This window comes from Mastomys coucha, unplaced genomic scaffold (genome assembly GCF_008632895.1).
Source record: "Mastomys coucha isolate ucsf_1 unplaced genomic scaffold, UCSF_Mcou_1 pScaffold15, whole genome shotgun sequence".
In the NCBI taxonomy this organism is placed as follows: domain Eukaryota; kingdom Metazoa; phylum Chordata; class Mammalia; order Rodentia; family Muridae; genus Mastomys; species Mastomys coucha.
Genome location: NW_022196897.1, coordinates 49,239,070 through 49,261,332, shown reverse-complemented (window position 1 = coordinate 49,261,332; position 22,263 = coordinate 49,239,070). Strand labels below are relative to the sequence as shown.

At 39.2% G+C, this 22,263-nt stretch overlaps 2 protein-coding genes across 24 annotated transcripts in view; one reads left to right on the top strand and one right to left on the bottom strand.

Annotated features, from left to right (window-relative positions):
• Positions 1-15,059, top strand: part of Dpp4 (dipeptidyl peptidase 4) — an 81,411-nt gene extending 66,352 nt beyond the window's left edge. For both annotated transcript variants that reach the window (XM_031370423.1, XM_031370422.1), the window contains 3 exons: positions 9,921-9,993; positions 10,261-10,334; positions 11,814-15,059. In XM_031370423.1, the coding sequence (XP_031226283.1) occupies positions 9,921-9,993; positions 10,261-10,334; positions 11,814-11,915 (249 nt within the window). In that variant the 3' untranslated portion in view covers positions 11,916-15,059. The remainder of the gene's footprint in view (positions 1-9,920; positions 9,994-10,260; positions 10,335-11,813) is intronic.
• A 2,697-nt stretch (positions 15,060-17,756) lies between these two features.
• The window catches only part of Slc4a10 (solute carrier family 4 member 10), a 432,277-nt gene continuing 427,770 nt past the window's right edge, over positions 17,757-22,263 (bottom strand). For all 22 annotated transcript variants that reach the window (XM_031370397.1, XM_031370402.1, XM_031370408.1 and 19 more), the window contains one exon: positions 17,757-19,779. In XM_031370397.1, coding sequence (XP_031226257.1) covers positions 19,713-19,779 — 67 coding nt within the window. In that variant the 3' untranslated portion in view covers positions 17,757-19,712. The remainder of the gene's footprint in view (positions 19,780-22,263) is intronic.

Sequence of the window (22,263 nt, the reverse complement as noted above, 5' to 3'; positions counted from 1 at the left end):
AAATACAAAGCAACATCAGATAATTACTTTAATTATAAAAAATTCAGTTTAGAAAACATGTCAAATTCAACATATTCTTTTAGGACCTGGAAGATTCTTTAAACCTTTAGCAAGATATTAAAGTTTGTATGGTATTATAATGGTTAAAAGGTAAATGCATGCCTATAATTCTCTTTCTCGCAGCCAGCTATGTAGATTTTAACACTGGATTTGCATAAAGCAGGCAATGTAGAAGGCGCAGTTGGGGAGTACCCTGAAGAGCCCTATCCATGAATTACCAAATAGCTTTCAATAGCGGGAGAGGCAGTGGGCAGCTGGCTCTCCAGAGACGCTGACACATTTGAAAGGTGACCTGACTGTAGCTGTACTTGCCTCTGTAGTGTGGAGGCCACAGCCAAGCCAGAACACACTCTGCCTCATCCTGAGGCAGCTGTATGAACCAGCACCACAGTGGCATTTCCAAAACTTTTCTGGGTCTGTTGGCACTATTAGTTGAGGAAAAAAAAAAAAACCTTGTAAACTAAATTAAAGCTTTTCGATAACAAGTAAAATCATCTCTGACATTTCCATTCTCCAAAGATGTCCAAAAACTCTCTGCAGGAGAATGAATTAAAAAGAGAGAAAAACAAGAATAATGTCAACACAGAATTTTCTCTGTTGTGACTCTTAATACATAGGCCTAAGAGTAATATTCCTTTGAGTAGTATACATGCTTTTCATAAGATGTCATCATTACTGCAATGAAATCTGAAACTGTCTGATCAAAACACAATGAATCAAAGTTTCAACTTTGCAGTGTGTGTGTGTATGTGTGTGTGTGTGTGTGCTGTGTGTGTGTGTTTATGCGTGTATTTGTGTGTGTGTGTATAATTTTACTTTTACTTGCTACTTTCAACTTAACTAGCAAGCTTGCATGTGCAGGGGGCATGTTGATTCTGTCAGAGGTCTCCTCTGAGGCTGCATACTTCATTCTTGTCACTCTTTCTATTTTATACCCTATAATCTGCTTTAGGCATTCTTTATCTCATTCATAACTAAAATGTTCCTGGCAAATGATCTAGCTCCCTGTGTAATAGTAGCCCAGTGTGTAAACTCTTGGTGTACTGGTTTTCCCACAATACAGTCAATTTTACACCTTGGTAGTACCTTAACTACACACACACACACACACACACACACACACACACACACACACACACACACACTGGCATACAGACACACACAATACACAGACACACACATACAAAGACACACATACACAGACTGACAGATAGACATACCCAGACACACACATACACAGACACACACATACAAAGACACACAGACACATGCATAGACACAGACACAGACACACATAGACAGACAGACAGACAGACAGACAGACAGACAGACACACACACACACACACACACACACACACACACACACACAGCGCCTTAATGGTACTTTCCTTTGTACCTAGCCTGTAGAATAGGATTCTATATTTCTGTAGCTGCTCTTTCTGACATGGCTACGGGTCCCTTATACCTGGCTTGTCATCTGCCCCCATCCCCATGTATTCGGAAGCTTCCACTGTCCTCTCTCTGAAGAGGCATCTCTTTTTTTTCTCTTTAAACACTGTCGCTTTCCTCATAGGATTCTTACCTCTCCTTTAATTCTACCTTGAGTTAGTAATTACTCTGCACCAGATTACTTACCCCCAATACTGTTACTCAACATTACTTGACTTCAACATTTCACTCACTGGGTGTCCTTCTGTGAAGCATCTTATCTTGACTTAATTATATATAAAAAAGGTCTTAAGGAAAATACTGTGATATAAGTTGTATTTTTTTTTACCACTTTTCTCATTTTGATGCTTGATTTTTTTCTTCTTAATTATCCAACCTGAAAGATGGTTTTCTTGGCTATGTCCAAGCATGGGAAGCCCCTGTAACAAACTCAGAGATACACTGCCTAGTATTCCAACGCCTGCCTCTGGAAAATGGTGAATGAGAAGCCAAAGCCCAATTTGAAGAGCCAAGGCAGAGGCTTAAGTCCAAACTCTAACACCAAAATTCATCAGGACACTTGCCTCACTTCCTCAGAACTCACCATCATTTCTGCTCTCTGAGCCATCTCTCTCTGTAATGCTATATAGCATAGCAGTTTGAATCTGCCATTTCATGTTTCCTTTTCCAGCCTTTTCTATAGGCTCTTTTTTCAGACACCGCTCTTCCCTTCCCCTGGCTCTGCCCCCCACAGTGGTGGCCAGTCTCATCTCTCCCCTTAGGTGTTCCCTGTATGAGGTAGTCATGTAAATAGAAGTCACTTCCTCCTGCCAATGGCAACACACGCACATTGGGTGCACAGAGTCAGTCTTCCTCTTCGCTGCACAGATGGCACCCGAGGACTGTTTAATCCTTCCACGCCAGGAGTCGGGTTTTCTTGGCATGAAATTCATTGCTGGCAATGGACACATTAAAACTGCCAGTACCAGGGAGCTAAAGGTTCCCAATGTGTTACTCAGAGGAATTATCTGGGAGGGTGATCGCTAAGGTGGGCAGGAGAAAAGTGAGGTAAATGCTTAAGGGAATTGTCTCCACCAAGCTCCTCTCGTTGGTTGCTTCCTCTGAGCATGGAGGACTGAATCTATGTGGGGATCTGAATCTGAGAGGAGCACTGAATCTAAGTGCCTATTTTTGGTGCACAGCAGGCTTTAGAATAAAGCTGCCCTCCTTTGTTTTTTAAATGAGCCTGTGCTTTTGTCTCTGGCAAGAATATATTCAAACATTCTATTTTCCTCCAAGGCCCCAGCTGCCCCTCTGGACCTGTCAAATCCTACTTTTCTTTCCCAGGTTTGTTTCTCTCTCTCTCTCTCTTCCCCCCCTCTCTCTCCTCTCTCTCTCTCTCTCTCTCTCTCTCTCTCTCTCTCTCTCTCTCTCTTTCTCTCCCCCTACCCCGTCCTATCCCCTGATAAGCCAGAGAGCTAATTCAACAATTCTTGAAAGGTTTCTGTCATTCTGTGCACTTCCGTGGGTCGAGATAATATTTTGAAAAAAAAAAATTCCAATTTAGTCAGGACTCTCTTAGCACATCCAGAGTTAGGAGTGCACAACATGTTCGGTTGTGCAATAAGTAAGTTTATATTCTTAGCTAAGAAGCCATTGACACATAGAACTATAGAGTTTGGAAGAGAATATAATTTTCAATCCAACTCGATGAGATGAGTCAGTACCAGGAGATAAATGACCTAGACTTTAGAGCAATCCAAATCTCTAAGAGAACACACCTGTGAATTCGGGCCCTTTTACTACTGAGGAAAGAGATGCCACCAGGTGCACTGTCAGTGTGTGCCCTGCTCCAAGCTAGTGCACCGTTTGTTAAGGCATACACCTACATGATTCACTTCCCCATACTGGGAATATTATTTCCTATATTTTAAAAGTAGTTATGAAGATTAGGAGATTGTGAGGCTCAGACTCAATACAGTGACCCCTGCAGTGACCTCATAAGATTTTTTGAAGATCGCCATGGACAAATGGCAGGGCAGGAACTCTTTTTAAAGACTACAAGGACCCCAAAGAGGAATCCCCCAAAGACCTGGACCCAGAAAGGTGACACATCTGAGCTATCGAGCAGTGTAATTCTGTGGACAGATCTTCCCTACCAGCAGTCTCCATGCATTACAGACAGAAATGGCAATGGATTTAAGCAAAGAAATGAGACAGTCAAGGAGGCAACTCTGCAACCAGTAGCCACAAGCATGCCACAGTGTAGCTATGCCTCAAGGAGTGGGATCCTGACCAATGAGTGATCAATTTCTCAAAGCCCATCAACAATCAGAACTCTAAGACACTAACACATAAGAATCATTCATTTAATCAAAGTGTCTGGCATTTGACTTGTTCAAAAATGTATTTCTTGCTGGGCAGTCCTGGCACACGCCTTTAATCCCAGCACTTAGGAGGCAGAGGCAGGCAGATTTCTGAGTTCGAGGCCAGCCTGGTCTACAGAATGAGTTCCAGGACAGCCAGGGCTATACAGAGAAACCCTGTTTTGAAAAACCAAAAATAAATAAATAAATAAATAAAAAAGAAATAAAAAATTTATTTCTTATAGACAAGAAAAAAATAAAAACACTGGAGAGATAAACTTTTAAATGGTAACAGAACATAAACTTGAACCTCACACGGTATTTAATCTGTATGGAAAAGACTAGAAACTTCCAAATTGTGACCTTAGGGCCTGTTTACCTATGTTGGAAGCCTATATGGAGTTCAGGGAAAAGTAGGAGCCAAAAATATAGGACTTCAACTCCCTGCCCCCACCCAGATTCACTCACCCATTCATTTATTATGTTGGTATAACTAGACTGTATTCTAAGAGCTTTACAGGAATTATTAGTTTCAAGTCTCCCTGATTCCCACCAGTGTACTAACAGGGAAACTGAGGCACTAAAATTTCAAGAAACATATAGATGTTGAGGGTTCAAAAAGGAAGAGAACACTGTATGAGGTAGGAAAGAAGGAGAAGGGCAGAGAAAGGGGGAAGATACAAGGAAGAGCAGAGAGGTTCCCAACAGGTTCCAATGGGGGAGGGGGCAGCAGGGGAGAGACAGTGACAGAGAGAAGGGTTTTCCTGGGATGTCCAAGACAGATCTATTGAACTGAGGGATAGCTGTGGGAAGAGCAAACCAAATGGTGACCAATACATATGGCAGGGCGTAGACTGGAGAAGGGATTGTCTTGTGAATAAGCAGAGAAGTAGAAGATGGAGGGCAGGAGGAGTGGGGCCCCAGTCCTGAGCCTCGCTGCCAAGAGGAGAGGGCAGCCTGGAACACACAGAAGGGCTGATTTAACTTGTAGAGGAGATTTATTTTGCATTTTGCTCAAAATTTGATAGGCTTTTGGCAAGTGTATGAAACAGTCATGGATTTGGCAGTCTTCTGCTAGCAGATTTGAAACGTTCAATCCTTAAGAACTGCTGCATCGTTAGGTTATGCAAAACAGGGTGCAATTTTGTAAATATGCCATCTTGCACTGATTTGACATTTGTTCTATTATCCCAGAATATGCCAAAGGGAGAGAGACCTTCAGATTTAAGCCAAACCTTAACTTGTTTGTGGAGTGCTGATAAAATGTTGACTGCTGTGTGATCTTTAAAGCAGCCAGTGTTGCTTGTGAGGCCCGAGGTAGAGCCCCCTGTCTGGGGTGGATGGGAGCTCTTTCCTTGGCAGCTCCTGGGTGCAGTTGTTGGGTAGATGTAAACAAGTAAAACATCTTATTTGATGGGTTGGATTCAGTTTCTCTTAAATGTTTTCTGTGCCCTCTGCTTGGTATTAATGATGATTCTCCAAATGACACCTTTTAATATTCATGTGGCATTGATTTCAGGAGGAGAATCCATAGGGTAAGCTAGTAAGCCCAAGACTATAGCTTTACTGAGTTGTTAAGGTGTTATCTCTCAGACCCAGTGACTGTTTGGTCCTCTACAGGAGCCTGTGGGTGGCAATGAGTAGTTTGGCTGTGATATCAAATGACTATAGAATATATTGGCCAGGGACCTGGGCTTTGGAGTTCAAACAGCCTGCATTGAAAGTTTGCTTCCATTACTTCTAGAAGTTTGGACTTAAGGAAGCCATGTTCCTTCCCTGAACCTTAATTTCCCCCTCTTCATAATGGGAGTAACCAGATATGCCTCCCAGAGTCACAGAAGTGATTCTAGGAGACCCCAACACCTGCCGTGATGCAAGCCTCAAAAGCATGGCAGCCTCCACCATCCTTATCTTCGGGGAGCCAATTGTCCTTCTGGTTTGTGGATGGCACAAAGGGTAGCGTGAAAATTGTCACACCTCCTGTTTCTCACAGCATTTCCCTACTCTCATCAGCTCCTTCCTTTATTTCAAAAATACAAAGATTTATTTGTTGGAAGGTAGCTGAGGAACCAGCATGATCCAACGAGCAGCTACAGATGGTTCTTCTTGGGGATTGAAGGAAAAGCTCCTCACAGAGATGCTGTGGAATCAATCGGCATTGCCGCTGGACCAATCCTTTCCACTTCTCTCTGCCAGACTGTTGCTGGCAACGGGGGCTCTCCGGAAGTTTCTAGCCTCAGGAGAGTGCCAACTGCACTACCATTGCATCCCTGCCCATTTATCACTCTGAGCTTCCGTTTTTGTCATTGGTGATAGACTATTCGGCTTGTAACTTAGTCATCCCTTTCCTTTTTCTCATTCCTGTTTCCATGGATAGGCAATGGAGGATCATCCAATTTGGGTGCATGAAAATAGTACAATTAATATCTTCCCGGCCGTTAATCATATTGGAGAAATACAAGCATTGCCTATACACTTGCTTTGCATGTTTCCTTCACAGCTTGGAGTGTGCCATACAGCGGGCAATAGAGTCTTACCAGAGAAGCCAGGATGCATGGTCCAGTAATGAACCACTCACCAGTGGTTCCTGAGGCCAAGTGACATCACTGTATGTGGGGAATGAAGGGTTGTTTCCTGCACAGAGAGCTCCTAAGAGGGTGTGCTTTTGGCAGCTGCCTGACTCTCTTCAAAGTCCCTTGGGAGGCTGCTCCCAAAGAGCAGGGAACTGTGTACTAAAATGGCACACTTCTCTTGCAACTGCAGGGGAAGCTTTTGTTTTATTTTTCTCTTGCTGCATTAAAGTATTTGTCTTTCTTTCTTTGTAGTGTAATATTGTTAATGTAAAACAATTTGCATCATGACACTTTTATCACAGTTTTCGTCTTTTTCTCAGTATGTTGCGTTTCTCACCATGTCTAGTTCATCACAGCTACAGTGTGTACATCACAACATTTATCTTAGGCTCAGGGTTTTACTTGTTTATAAAAATTGTCTTCTTTCAGCCTGTATTCACTCCATTTAAGAAAAAAAAAGGCAGCCAGAAACTGTTTTGGTCCAAACTCCAGTAGTTATCACATTCCTTGCTAACTGTCCTGTGTATTTATATGTCTCCTAACTATTACTCTATGCTTCAATGACATTTCTCCATCTCATGGCACTGGGAGGTGGTTGAAGCAGATTTTCTGTTCATGCTGCCAAGCAAGGCAGGCCCACGGATTGCCAGAGGTGAGGCAAGGTGACACAGTTGTACATCTGGGTCAGGTATGAGTGTTAAAGTTGATTATCATCTGTGAGTAAAGGGTGGAACTGAACTTGTGAAGGAACATGATGTCAGAAAGTCAGCAGAGGCTGGGTGCTTGGCTGGTAGAGGAGAGCACCAGGAAGGGCCCTTAAGGGGCCCTCGCCCTGTAACTCAGAATGAGCCTTACCTTCACTCCAGCCTTGTCTAGTGGATAACAATGCCTTTTAGGAGAGTTTGATTTGATAGTCTCCTGTTGGAGAGCAGAGAATAAAGTTTTGTGCTATTACCTGCTGATGGGAAAGACACCCTTCCCAACCTTCAGGGTTGTTCAGACCAATCTCAAATCTAATTATTGCACCATGAAAAGGCAATGCAGCTCAGAATCCAGAGAATCCACTATTACATACTTCAAGTTCCTGGACAGTTAATTAAAAATTTATTTCACAGGGTTCCTTTGCTGGAAGACAATCATTAACTCCTTTGAATTTTAGAAGACATGACAGAGGCACAGAAAATAAAGGTGGTTTCCCCAGATTGGTCCAGTTTTGACAGATCCTAGAGATGGACTATGGTGCAAGTTACTTACTTCCCGAATTTGTCTCTCACTGATACATAGAGCAGGGTCGGCATAGACCCACTTCACACAGGTGTGAGAATTTGATTCACTTTCATGGCTCCTTCAAGATGATTAGTTAGCACAGTGACAGGCACAGAGGAAATGCTCAAGGAACAGCAGGACTACCACTGCTGTGGTATAGCACTTGGAAGTGGGCATAATGACTTCCTAAATTGCAGAATGAGAAGATTTTATTCTGCTTACTCTGTTTCCACTTAACTATGCAAAAGTAGGATCAATTATAGTAGATAATGCTGAATAATTCCACTTATTTAATTGATAAATATTTAGCTCTATATTAGATAATATAATAAATACATTATTATTTAAGAATAATAAATAATATAAGCAAGTCACTTTTTTATGGACTATCTAGTTGGATACAAATGAGTGTTATTTGACTAGATAAAAGAAAGAATGGATATATAAATAACAATGGCAGTGTTGTGATGGATAGGGCCATCCTTACATGCATGCTGGCTGCATGGGATCTCAGACATAGAGATATATATATGGGATATCCCATCAATGGGACGTTTTTCTAAAATTAAATTAAAGGAGAACTTTTAATGAATTACAATGCTTAGCTGAAAAGTTTATGGATAAAAGTCTCAATTCGGGTCAGAAATTTAATATGATGAGGTTGATTAGGAAATGGTCTGCCTAAACAGGATAGGTCATGTACCTTGGACTAACCAGTTCAGGATGATCTTAGGAGTCTTGGCCGATGGAAACTTTTGTGTAACTGCACTGAATTTTGTAGAAAGTATGTCACTTTCTAGAAACACCATGTCATTGAGTTTCCAGTCAGCCTCAAAAATTTAAACAATGCTTCTACCATGTCTCTTGATTCCTAAATTCAACTATTCTTATTCCCATTTTACAGAAATAGGGGCTTAGAGTGCAGCATTGTATGTCTTCAGTTGCAAAGCTAAGTAGTATTGAAACTAAAGGCTAGACTTGAACATAGAGCTGCAGCCCCTATACCTTTGTGGTCAGACCACTAGGGATCCCAGCAAAAATACTGAGTATGCATTAGCTCTGTAGATGGAGATGTCACTGAAATGCAGACCTTGACGCATGATGAGCTAGCTGGCTGCTTTTGAGTCTGTGGAGATGTCACTGTTTCTCCCTATCCAACTCACTTCAGAACAAGTGAAGTAGACTCCAGCTTCCTGGGATCTAGCTGCCATTTTTCCTTCATCTTAACACTGTAACTGGTTCTAAATTGAAATAATCTGACCTATGGTTTTTGTTTTGTTTTGGAGACAGGGTTTCTCTGAATAGCCTTGGCTGTCCTGGAACTCCCTCTGTAGACCAGGCTGGCCTCAAACTCAGAAATCTGCCTGCCTCTGCCTCCCAAGTGCTGGGATTAAAGGTGTGCGCCACCACCACCTGGCCTGACCTATGCTTTTAAAGAATGTTTTTTTTCATCCAAGACCTCTGACCCTTATTGTGGAAGCCCCTGGATTACTCAGACCAAAAGTAGACCTTCTAACCCTTCATCCTGTCTCCCTGGCTGGCTTAGGAATGACATTTAACAGAAATATTTTTCTCCAGTATTCAAAATGAGGACTACTAAACACCCACTGATTTTCCGAGGCCACTCTTGATCTCTTTCACCCTTTCCCCTCTCATATGTTACATTTGCTTAGGTTTTAAACATCTGTTTATAGAGAGGTAATGTTTGCTTTTCATTCAGAACCTAGCAATGTGGACCTAAGTTCACATGACATATTGCAGAGTATGTTTAGTTGCAAATGCTATGTACAGGCTCTTTGAAATGTAGCATGTATGGCACCATGTGACACATGGTTGCTATGGTAATACACTTTTTGGCTGAACTACAGCAGAAGCCCATGGAACATACATTGCTAATATGAGACTCTGCCCTATGATAATGCATAGGACACAGCAATCAGTGATCTGGGACTGTAGGGGGTTTGCATGCAGCCTAGGGGACAGGTGCCCTCTTCCTACATGTGCAGGGAAGATGTGGCATTCTTCCTTTATAGTCCCGTCTCCCAGGCACAGGGCATGCTGTGCATTCTGCCATGCATGGAGACAGCATTTGCTTGAATATCGGTTTGCTATATTTTGTATCAAAGGGGGCCCCAGCTGAAAACATTTTATTTTGTAAACTGAAGTGAAAAATCAGTTATGGCAGATCCTTTTTTGAATAATGACATTCTTTTTCCCAATTTCAGAACTCAACAGTCATGAGCAGAGCTGAACATTTTAAACAAGTTGAGTACCTCCTTATTCATGGAACGGCAGATGGTGAGCTTCAGTTAATTAGACTTTTTAGTATCACAGACAGGTTTGCAATTTCACTACTGACAAAACAAAAGCATGAGGGGCAAGACTGTTACATTTACTTCAATAAAACAGTGTTGCTTTCCACAACTCACTTGTCTTGGGCTAAATGGGATGCTGAGTCCTAGAACTTCAGTCACTTTCTTCTTATGTCTTCCCCCTCTGTATCTGAACACTCCAGAGGCTATTAGCTACTTGTTTACGGCTGCTTTTTCACTGTCTTTCCCACAGATAATGTTCACTTCCAGCAGTCAGCTCAGATCTCCAAAGCCCTGGTGGATGCTGGCGTGGATTTCCAAGCAATGGTATACTAAGACTTTGTTCAGGGGGAACAAAGTATCTGGTGGGTCTAGTTTCCTTTTGGGGGGGGTTACTTTTTCCCAAGGAAATCTTGGAAGAGGAAGAAAAGAGAGGTCCCTTATCATTACACTGTGAAGTTGGAGATGTGATATCCTTGAGTCATACACAGAGTAAATATTAGACAGTTTGAGGTTGAGAAACACAGTATTACATATCCTGGGAGTGTCAAAACACCATTCTTCTATTCCTATGATGGTTCGGTCTCCCTGTTTTGATTCGAAAGTAATCACTTATTCTGTAAATGTGTGGCAGAGCAATTCTAAAGTGAAACCAGCATGATAATAGCTGAAATGTAAAATCCATTCTGTTATTATGATTACTAGCCATCCTAACAACAGTGGGGTATTAATAATCAGCATGCTTCAGTTCTTGCAGTTGCTACATTATCCTTTGTTGAATAACTGCAGGCAGCAAACAATTAGGCTTGTTTATAAAGTCAGAAATGGCTGGGGCTGGTTCTGCCTGTATAGAGGAGGTTTGGGGTATTTAGTCTAACTCATCTTCATTAGAATTCTTCAATATATATATATATATATATATATATATATATATATATATATATATTGCACTAATAATACAAGAGTATAAAGCAACACAACTTTCCTAACTGTTTTGGCTAGGGAACACTGCCCCTCCACTTCTAACACATACTTTGCTGTATGTTCTGTTTCAATAGTGTCCACTCTGTAGAAGTGGATTTTCTATTCTGTACTGAGAAAACCTGCCATAACTTTTGGGCCAGATTCTCAGAAGAGGTTGAGGTTTGTTTTTCTTCCTGTTTAAAGCAAGTTATATAATACTTGAGGCATGATTAAAATTAACTTATGTCTCAGGAATATGTACCTGCCTGACATAAATGTCAGGTAAACAGAGTTTTAATTTCAAGTGTAAAATTTAAGTGTTGGTAAATAAAACATTTGACTTTTGGCTTCACTTATGTTACAGATATAATACTTTAATATTAAAATTGATTTTTACAGCCATTAGATTCTTAGAAAATTTTCCTTAAAATCTATTTATTTTAATACATATTCAAGTGTAGAGAGATTTGACGCTTGCTGGCATCTATTAAAATAGTATGCCTGCTGGTATAAACCTTCCCATTCAGAGTGTAGTTTTTAAGTGACCTTTGAGTTACATTTAAAGGTTGATTTGGGTATTTTAATTAGAATATACCTATGTTTAAAGTCTTATGCGGTAAACCCAAATACATAGTGGATTTTCTCAGTATGCCCCCCCAAAAAGGACCAGAGATTTCTTCAGGAAGGAACATGTCTTGAAAAGCTCTGAGGAGGAACTAGACACCCTCTCTGATCACACTTAGGTTTATAAACAATTCCCATTTTTACACCATGCAAGAGCTCATTTGAATTTTTCCTTTTTTATGATAGATGACCTAATTCTGACCTCTTCTCTCTCCCCAGTGGTACACAGACGAAGACCATGGGATCGCTAGCAGCACAGCTCACCAGCACATCTATTCCCACATGAGCCATTTCCTCCAGCAGTGCTTCTCCTTACACTAGCACGGCACAGCTATCCACAGTTTATTTAAGAACACATTTGTTCTCATTATCTCAAAAGTGCACTGTTAAGATGAAGATCTTAATAATGTTGCATCGAGAAATTTCAGGCTGCTTTCCAGTTTTATACCTGCAATCCTAACTAAGGATGCCTGTCTTCAGAACAGATTATTACCTTACAGCAATTTGGATTTTCCCCTCTGTTTTGTTTATCATTTAAAATCATTTCCACATCAGCTGCTGAAACAACAAATATAAATTATTTTTGCAAGAGCTATGCATAGATTTCCTGAGCAGAATTTCAATTTTTTTCTCTTACTAGACTGGTCCAAATCTCGTTTCCCTTATTTAAGTGGATGACAAGATGTGGGTAATGATGTCATTAGGGCAGCAACAAGAGAAGAGGGAGCAGGGAGTATGCCTAGGAACCCAGGTCCAAACATACAAACCAACCAGGCTACTGTCAGCTCGCCTCGAGAAGAGCTGTTCACTGCCAGACTGGCACAGTTTTCTGAGAAAGACTATTCAAACAGTCTCAGGAAATCATATATGCAAAGCACTGACTTCTAAGTAAAACCACAGCAGTTGAAAAGACTCCAAAGAAATGCAAGGGAAGCTGCCAGCAATGCAAGGGCCCCAGGTGCCAGTTATGGCTATAGGTGCTACAAAAACACAGCAAGGGTGATGAGAAAGCATTGTAAATGTGCTTTAAAAAATTACCAATGTCTCCTAGTGAAGAGAGGCAGCTTGGAACATATCGACTTGCCCTGTTAAAAGTTGAAAATATTTGTGTCACAAATTCTAACATGAAGGAATACTTGGGTTAGTTTTTCCTACTTCATTTCTTTGAGCATTTTAATTAAAATATTTTAACTTCATTAGCTTTTTAATGGAAAATTAAATGACAATGTTTTGTGTTATTATTTCTATTCTACACACTGGAATTTTGCCTGGTCATTTAGTAAATATGCTTCCATTTTTCAGAGGTAATGGGTTATATCTTGAATCAAACTTAAACTGCATTGACATATGGACACATTTGTTCAAAGGTTCTTGTTTAACTTGTTAGAAATCCAAGACTGTCTTGTAAACATGGAAAGAGTTCAGCTTTTAAAAAAATTTAGATACATAAAACTGTTTAAAGTTAAATGACTCATAAGAGTTTTTCTAATACCCTCTGAAATTTCTATTTTCACACTTATCACATAGCTTTGGAGAAATCAACTAACAATAATTTGGTCATTTACATACTATGGAATCCATAATATAATTTAACCTACGGGAGCATGTGAGGTTCACAGCATGACACAGACTACTATCAGCAGAGTCATTTGGTAGACATGTCCTCCAGGGTTTTGTCTCTGGTCTCTTCTTGTGGGGTGTTATATAATAGAAAACATACATTCTGATACTAACCTTGACTTAGCAATATTTGGATAACTTAGAAAATACACTTTGTTTCAGTTATTTATAACACAGCTGCACTTTTAAAATGGCTTCACACATTTAAATGCAGTTTCAGACCAATTCGCTAGATAAAATTATCATGGACAGGTGAGCCACAATGTAAATTCCAAACATGGAAGAAATGGAAACTATCTATCAAGTGAGAATGGGATTAGATATTCATTCCAATGAGCTTGATGCCATTTCCAAGGCACTCCACAGATTCATTTCACCTTAAGTAACTCTCGAGTCATACTCTTCCACTGCCAGCACTGCTGGTACTTAAATCTGTAGGTTTCTGGCTATTAATCTTATTTTTGAACACAGCTCTCTCACCGTGTGCAGCAACATCCATCTACAAAGTTCTAATCAAGGGACAGAGGTAACACATGTTCCTGAGAGTGTGAAAACATAAAAGCAAATTAAATAGAAATCATCTTTGTGAATGCATCAATCTAAGCCTCATTGTATGAAGTATCATATAATATTTATATAATAGCCAAATCATGATATTTTTTGTTCTTTTCATTTCTAAATATGTTGTTTCTGGAGCCTGAACTAATAAAAATATCACAGCATGCATTTTTCAGGCAATGATGGTTTCAAATGGTGATAATGTGAATAAATTCAGTTTTTATTTGACTCTCATAGGACAAGTTTTACTGTTCAGTAAGAGTTGTAAATTAGATTAAGAACCTGATGTATAAGTTATAGATAAGCTTAATTTAAGGGTAAGTCTGAAAAGCACAAGAGCTAGTAATGCCACTAACGTACACAGAGCTGTCTCTTAGGGGCATATGTAGCCTCTCTAAGCACACGAATCAAGCTTCCTCTTCAGAGCCCGCCAGCACCAGGGGCGCATGCGCTAACGGAAGGCCGTCCCTATGCCTCAGGATCCTGGACCACTTCAGTCTGTGCCATTCTGGGCATTGTGGTTCTCAGAGTATTAGCAGTTCCACCTCTTGGCACTTACTGTTTTTGCTCTAAGTTGGAGTGAGAATACTGGTTTATAAGATTACTAGATTTGTACAATATTTAAGATTCAATAAATTCTAAGTGAAAAAACATACCAAAACACAAGCATGTTTTTTTTCCTAAAATAAGATAATTTTGTTGTGCCAACTTTATGACAGCTATTTCAGCAGCATTTTCACATACATCCTGAGTGACCTGAAGCATGCATTTGGGATGTTTTGGGGGACACAGATGGCTGAGAATGAAACACAAGTGGGAGGTTATAAAGCATGGCATCACTGGCTACCCCATAAGAAAATCTCAGAGATTGGGTTAATAAGACCACTATGAAGCTCAATATAGTTGATCATCTCTCTGCATTCATATTTCTCTAACAGTATTAAAATTTAAGCCCAAGAATATGAATTAATAAAAATATTTTTTTACAGATACTGAAAAAAGTATGTCCCTCAAGGCATATAGGCCTATGGTTTGCATCCATCCTGATTCTGTGATCCTTTAATACAGTTCCTCTTGTGGTGTTGACCCACAACCACAAAAGTATTCTCATTGATACTTCATAACTGTAATTTTGCTACTATGAATCATAATGTAAATATCTGTGTTTTCCAATAGTCTTAAGTGACCCTTGCAAAAGTTTTGCTAGACCTAAAGGGCTCATGACACACAGGTTAAGAACTGTTGTTATAAACTATAAATGTCAACAATTTAATAAATAGTCCTTGCTCTATGTGGCCTTTTTGAATCAATTCTCTAAGCATGTGAAATTATTTAAAACGCAGTCATCATGGTAGAATTTTATGACCATTCAACAAACAAAATCTTTTTTTTTTTTTTTTTTTTTTTTTTTTTTTTTTTTTTTTGGTTTTTTTCGAGACAGGGTTTCTCTGTATAGCCCTGGCTGTCTGGAACTCACTCTGTAGACCAGGCTGGCCTCGAACTCAGAAATCCGCCTGCCTCTGCCTCCCAAGTGCTGGGATTAAAGGCGTGCGCCACCACCGCCCGGCAACAAACAAAATCTTTATCCTCATCTTTCTGTATCTGCAGGGATTGGTTCTAGATTTTCCTGTGGATATAGGTATCAAAACCTAATGATCCGCATGTATCTCCTGTGAAATGACAGTCTGTACAGAAATGGAAGCTTGTCCCCGTCTATACTTCAAACAATCTCCAGATTCTTATTATAGATAGCAATGTAAATGCTGTATTGAAAGAAATAATTATAAAGGGAAAAGGTAAGTCCATACCAAGCGCAAACATAATTGTTGTAGAGATAGTTTTGATCAGGGAATGTTTGAAACCTCAGATGCAATGGACATGAAGATTAGGGACACTAAAGGTACATGAAGGTATTTCTCTAAAGTTCCTTTGTACAAAATCACAACTTTGTGAATTGTGAGCAGCAAAGTTGACTTCACTGGCTAGTTTTTGTTCCACTGTCAATCACAGAAGAATGAGCAATGGGGAAAGTGTAGTATATAAAGCATATTCTCAGCCTAAGTGTGGTCCTAAGTACCAAAGTGGATGCCCTATTAGGAATGAGCAAAAGCCTTTCTTGCCCCCTGCTTGAGAGACTGATCTTCAGCTCAAGTCAGACACACAGGACAAGACAATCAACAGTTGCAGTAAACATTATTTAAGGAACATTTTCCAGCCTCTTCCAATTCAACTCCACAGGAGCTTAAATGAAGGGTAAAATGTCCTACCTCAGAACTGTTGGATGGCTAAGATTTGCGTATATGCAGCATCCAGCATCTAACTTTTCTTTTCCTTTCCTCCTAGCCATGGTATTTTGCTATTTTCCCTACCTTGGTGGGCTGCATATATTGCATAAGTCCTTCAATTAGCATTTGGTTGTCAAGTGCCAGATCTATGCAGTGTCCAATATGCACTGTTGGTATTCTTTACTGTAATGGTCTAAAACCCCCTTTTGTATTCCTTATTGTTCTTAATAGACTGAACAAGAGGACTTTCTGGAACATCTTACTTATGCTTCTAGAACAGCTTTTGCTTTTGAGTAAACATTAGAGCTGTATAGAGTTAACAGGGAGAGTTAAGACACTGTCACTACCATCAAGGGTCTTAAAAACAAGCAGAAGAATAAAGCTGCCTGGTGGAAGCCTCTGACTCCACATAGCAAAGGACATAAACTCAGTCTACAGTAAGAAATGAGGACAAATGGACTGAAGAGAAGCAGAACATGCAAATATGCCAAGCCAAGAGTCAGAAGTTATCTCCGATCGCTGACTACAATCACACTCTCAAAATATTTAGAGACTAAAAACATTCAGAAGGTTGCTACCTCAGTCTTGCTATATTTTGGGCATCCTGACCATGAGCTAGCCTCAAAATCTTGGCAGTCCTATTAGCTGATATTATAGATGTTGGCCATCCAGGTTCTATCTAATTTTATTTTCCTACCTGAATATGCAAGATAGACATACTAAAAAGTTGGAAATCTGTCTGTCAGTGATTGAAAAGCAACTCAGGATAAAATTGGCTTTAGCTGGACAGAAATGGAGAGATCAGTGCAGATAGGACCTCACTTCTAAGGCCTGAGAGACTGGTCTGGAAGTCATCACTGAAGTGTCTCTATCAGACTATGAGCCTGAGCCACCTCTATAACTAAAACAATCCTGAACAACAAAAGAACTGCTGGAAGTCTCACCATTCCAGACTTCAAGTGGTACTACGAAGCTACAGTAATAAACACAGCGTGGTATTGGCATTAAAAAAAAGACACGTTGATTAGTGGAATCAAAATTGAAGATCCAGACATAAAACTACACACCTATGGACACCGGACTTTTGATAAAGAAGCCAGAGATACACACTGGAAAAAAACATCTTCAACAAAGGGTGCTGGTCAAACTGGATGTCTGCATGTAGAAGCCTGAATCACCCAACAAGATGTTTAGGTACAACATGTATGCTGTTAAGTAGGAGCAATTATAAGAGAACCCACTAGTCAGGAGAATTATTAACCAGCAAGTAGAGCTCTAAATATTGCCTTCATAACACTCTACTATGTGACTGCAGAAGAATTGTGGACTTATTTGACCTCTGAAGCAAACAGAAGGGATACATTTAGGGAATGCTTTTCCCATGCAGGTTGAAAATCAGGCATTCATGAGCTCCAGTAATACTGACCCTATAATGGGGTTTCACCACCACAAGTGTCACACCACTTGTACCATGTTCTGTGGGGAAGGGTATGTATATCCTTACAAACTTCTCATTATTTTCTCTTCGTGAAATTAGAGTTTGAATCTTTCTAAAATGTTTACGTCATAAATGTATCTTAACTGTGTGGATGTCTTAATTTCAATTACATGGCTAAAATACTTTACCTGATTTAATGGTTAAAATGAAGGAAAAATAAAGACAAGACACATTGTACACACTTTAAAATAAGCATGAAAATTAGGTAGGATAAATATTTATTTCCACACAACATTTCTTAGTTTTGAAAAACACAATATCCTAGTCACATTTACACAGTACTTAAACATTGCAATAAATTACATTCAAGATATTCAGTAATTTTGACCAGGAATCTGGAATTAGGAGTAAATATAGAATACTACATTTTCTTATATTTTATGTGATTTCAAAATATTAAGATTAAGATAGAGATAGCATTAAAATTCACACAAGAACAAAATTACTATAAAAATATTCAGAAATACAGAATTTCATAGGCTGATTGCTTCTTTAAACCAGTGGTCATGTGAAGTTTCAGTCACTGGTCATTTCAACAGAACAGATACCACACTATAGAGACACTAGGAGAGTGCTTTGGGGATTGGCCTGCTAAGTCATAGACAGTGAGAATGTTTAGATGGAGTGTCGCTATTACAACATACACAAAGGTAGCACATTTGGAACAGACAGTTTTGCATTTTTCTTTACCATTTATAAATACAGACTTTACTAACTGCAAATTCTTCTCACAATTTTGGCTCATATCTCATTAAAAATGGCTCCTGAAAGGATTCTGAGGAAATTTTTTGTTCAAAGATATCAGAATATTAAGGTTATATAAGCTTTGTTGTCTTTCACCTTCATTAGCTTAAAAGCAAAGAGGAGTTTTCCAATTATGTGTATTTACATGGAGTATATATAATTTATAAAACCCAGAAGGCTCTGAATTTTTCTAAGCCTGGATATTGAAATATTATAAGGTTGTCAATCATTGATAATTTTTAGGAACTAAGAGCCCTATGATATTTCATTTTTTATTAAATCACATCTATTGAAAGTTAAATGAAATTTATATTTAGTAATGCTCAAAAATCCATAACCTCCTTCTTATTTCAATAAGCTTAGTAAAGTTGGACTGTTTCATATGGACTGAAATATTTACATAACCTTCTCTAACAGAATCTGAAATTTTATTTCAAAGACTATTTTTCCACAACATGCATTTAGTTAAAATGTGGAAAAGAGCTTTGCAAAAAACAGAATACAATTGGAGACCTGTTGGTCTAACATGACAATGTAATAGGAACCAAAACTTAGCAGCACATGACCATGGTCAGCAGAACAGCTGCCAAGGGCTGGCATCTCATGTACAATGTTGCACCATATGGCATTCCGTAAGTATGTACGTCATAGGTGTATTCGGGAAGCAACTCTTGTCAATGGGAGAGAAACTCAGTAGCACATTTCTGATAAAGATTTAAAATGAAAAATCCCACAAAACTCTTCAAATATCTCTAAAGCATTTAATACAAGCCTACTACTGGACTGCCTTGTTACATCTTGAATTCTAAGTGACCACTACTCGACTCTTCGCAGTATGTCTTTTAAGAAGGTATGAACAGGTCTCTTTCTCAAATGACTTGAAGTAACAGTTAGGTATTAAGTATTAAATGTTTCATATTAAGTCAAGGAAATACATAAATACAATTATTAAAAATGCTTTCAGAGTAACTTTTTGATTTGGGTCTTTCAAAACCAGTCACGAATGCTAAGCCATAAAAAATAAAAAGTAAGACTATCTTTCAAAATTCTTCTGAATAAAATTATCAGGCATCTTCAGGTCACTAAGGTAGGAAAATACAAACTAGGTAAATATGACTTATCTTTTAAAGAAAGCTTTGTTCTCCTAATGCTGACAATGAGAATCCTGTGTTGGTGAATGTCTTACAGCGGTAACACTGGAAACTCTTGCATTAGCTGTTGGATCTGCTTACAAGGACGTCTACTGCTCAGAGGCTGATGACAGAAAGAGAGTGAAGGGTTGTACTACTTACAGTATGAAGGTGGATTTGGGATGGGAGATGGGGTTTACAATTACATGATCAAAGCAGTTTTATTAATAATTGTGACACTCTTTTCATATATATATATGTAAAAAATAAATTGAAGATCAAGTCATAGACAAGTCTCCCTGTCAACGCCTTTCCCTGAGTCAGCTTTCTTCTCCTTTCGGCTTTCATTGCTAAAGGGAGAGACAGAAGGGGAGATATTTACTACTACAATCCAGCTTGGTTACTATGACGTTTGTTTGTTTGTTTGTTATCCAGATACTAACCACCCACCAACCCCAAAGAAATACAGGAGCTCTCAGGCATTGCTCTCTCACACTGCAATGCAATTAAGTCCTCTGCACTCTGTGAGCTAGAAATCAAGAACTGCAGAGAGGGGGAAATTAAAAAAAAAAAAAAAAAAAAAAAAGAAAGAAAAAAACAGATACGGAGAAACAAAATAGACATTTCCAAAGAGTTCAACAAGCATGCAAGATTAATACATGGTCCTCATCTGGGCAGACGAATACTTGGTAGTTGGTGAAGATGTCAGTCATGCTCCACATTAAGGTAGCACAAGATCAGAAAACAACGGAACAAGGTGCTGTGCAGGGGATTTCCTGGCTCTGCTGGAAATGATTTTTCCTTTGTTCCTAGACTGGACCTTGATCTCTAGTAAGGGTGTGTCATCTTTCTGTCTGAGAGAATGGCTCACTGCTCTCCACACACCTGTGTGGTGTTTACAGAGAAACCCTCAGACTACATATCAGAGAGATGATTCATTCCCTTCTAGAATAAACTCACATCTCAAAAGCTTCTGTTTAATCTCATCTTCCAGTTAACTTCAGCAGTGACTGTGTTGATAGCGTGACTACCATTTTTGTTGAGTTATCGCACTCTATCTACATTATGGGTTTCAACTCTCACAAGGAAGTTTTCATGGAGAAATATAGCCTTCAAACTAAAGAAGCTTAGACTTAAAAGGGTATGCTTCCAGGAGAGCGAAGTCCCATGTCCTGAAAGTCTCTCTGTTCTTCTTCACATTTATGGCATAAAGAACAACCTACATGCAGCCTCTGACACCTTGAACTAGATGAACCAACACACTCTTTACTGTTAACTTCAGCCATTAATATACATTTGTGAAATACTTGAAGGTGGTAGCACTCTTAGTTTTACGATTGTTCTCTGGGTGACAAGGGAACCAAGTTGTTTTCTGTGGGTTTTCTTGTGCATCTTTCTTAGTGGTCAATAACTTAAACATATTCTAAGAGTGTGTTTTTAAAATTGTTTTTTCTCCAATTCAAGCTAGAAACAGCCCTTCTAAGTTGTCACCACCACCCGGCGCCATCAGGTAAGAAGTGCCGGAGCTTCTGCCATCTGTGGCTTGCTGCCAGCACTGAGAGCTGGTGTGAGCGAGTGTCTATGGCACCCGGGTGTGTGCCTGCTACACTTCTCAGCACATACTCCTTACAGGTCAGAGCAAAGCAACTTTTTTCCCTTTTCTTTTCTCCTTCGATGAGAAGAGATGACAGTGTGCACATGATGTGTTGAGTGCCTTAATTCTGTATTTTTAACTTCTCTATCTGTATGACTCACTTTTCTCTACTTTATGTTCCTTTTATAAAACAAATGTCTGCTATTCTGCTTTCTAAATTGACTTCTCCTTGGACTTCACCTGTACTTGCCCTGTCTGTCAAATGGAGCCAATAAAACCCAGCAGAGTGGGGTGGAGGTAAAGGTAAAGTATTCACTTTTACCTCCCAAGGTGTGCAACCTACAACCAGTGACTTAATCTTAATCCCTCCCAGACTGGGTTTTTCTTTTTTTCAACACTAAAGTGAACGTTAGACCATATGGCCTCTGAGTCTTCTTGTAGCTTACTTCCAGAATACTGATTTTGGTATTATGTTTCTAATATACTGTCTTTTGTAAAATAGAATGTTGTATCCTGTCTTAGGAGACTGAGGGGATAGATTCAGTGGCCTCTACTCAAGCACAGTTGCTCTGTGCACAACACTTTGAAACTTAGGCATCATATAACTTCTTGATAAATACATGATTTCTCAATGGTCACTGGCACCACTCATCACTAAGCAGTGAGGAGAGGGAGAGGGAAAGAGAAGGAAGAAGAGGAGCAAGAGAGAGAGGCAGAGACGGAGAGAGAGAAAGAGAGAGAGAGAGAGACTTAGACATCAACTTGATCCACAGATAAGCTTCTTCCTGGTCTACTTTATTACATTGGTGTTTTATATGGTGAAATAATAACTATTTTATAACCATTAAATTTATAATGCTTTAATTTACAACAATTAATTTGGGGAGGCAGAAGCAGTTCAAAGACCTCTATGGAAATATTTTCTTTGGATTTTCTAACTATATGATTCTCTCTCTCTCTCTCTCTCTCTCTCTCTCTCTCTCTCTCTCTCTCTCTCTGGATTTCTTATTAAATCTATTTTCTAGATGCTAATCAACTTTAAGCTTTCATTTAAACAAATATATATCACATATGTGTTACTTCTTATTGTAATAAACACGTTGTCAGACGTTCTGGGAAGATATAGGAATACACAATAGATAAAATTATCTTTGTTGGTTAGTTCTGAAAACATACACACGATTAACATTATATAAACTGATCAGGTTGCATTTGCATATATATATATATATATATATAT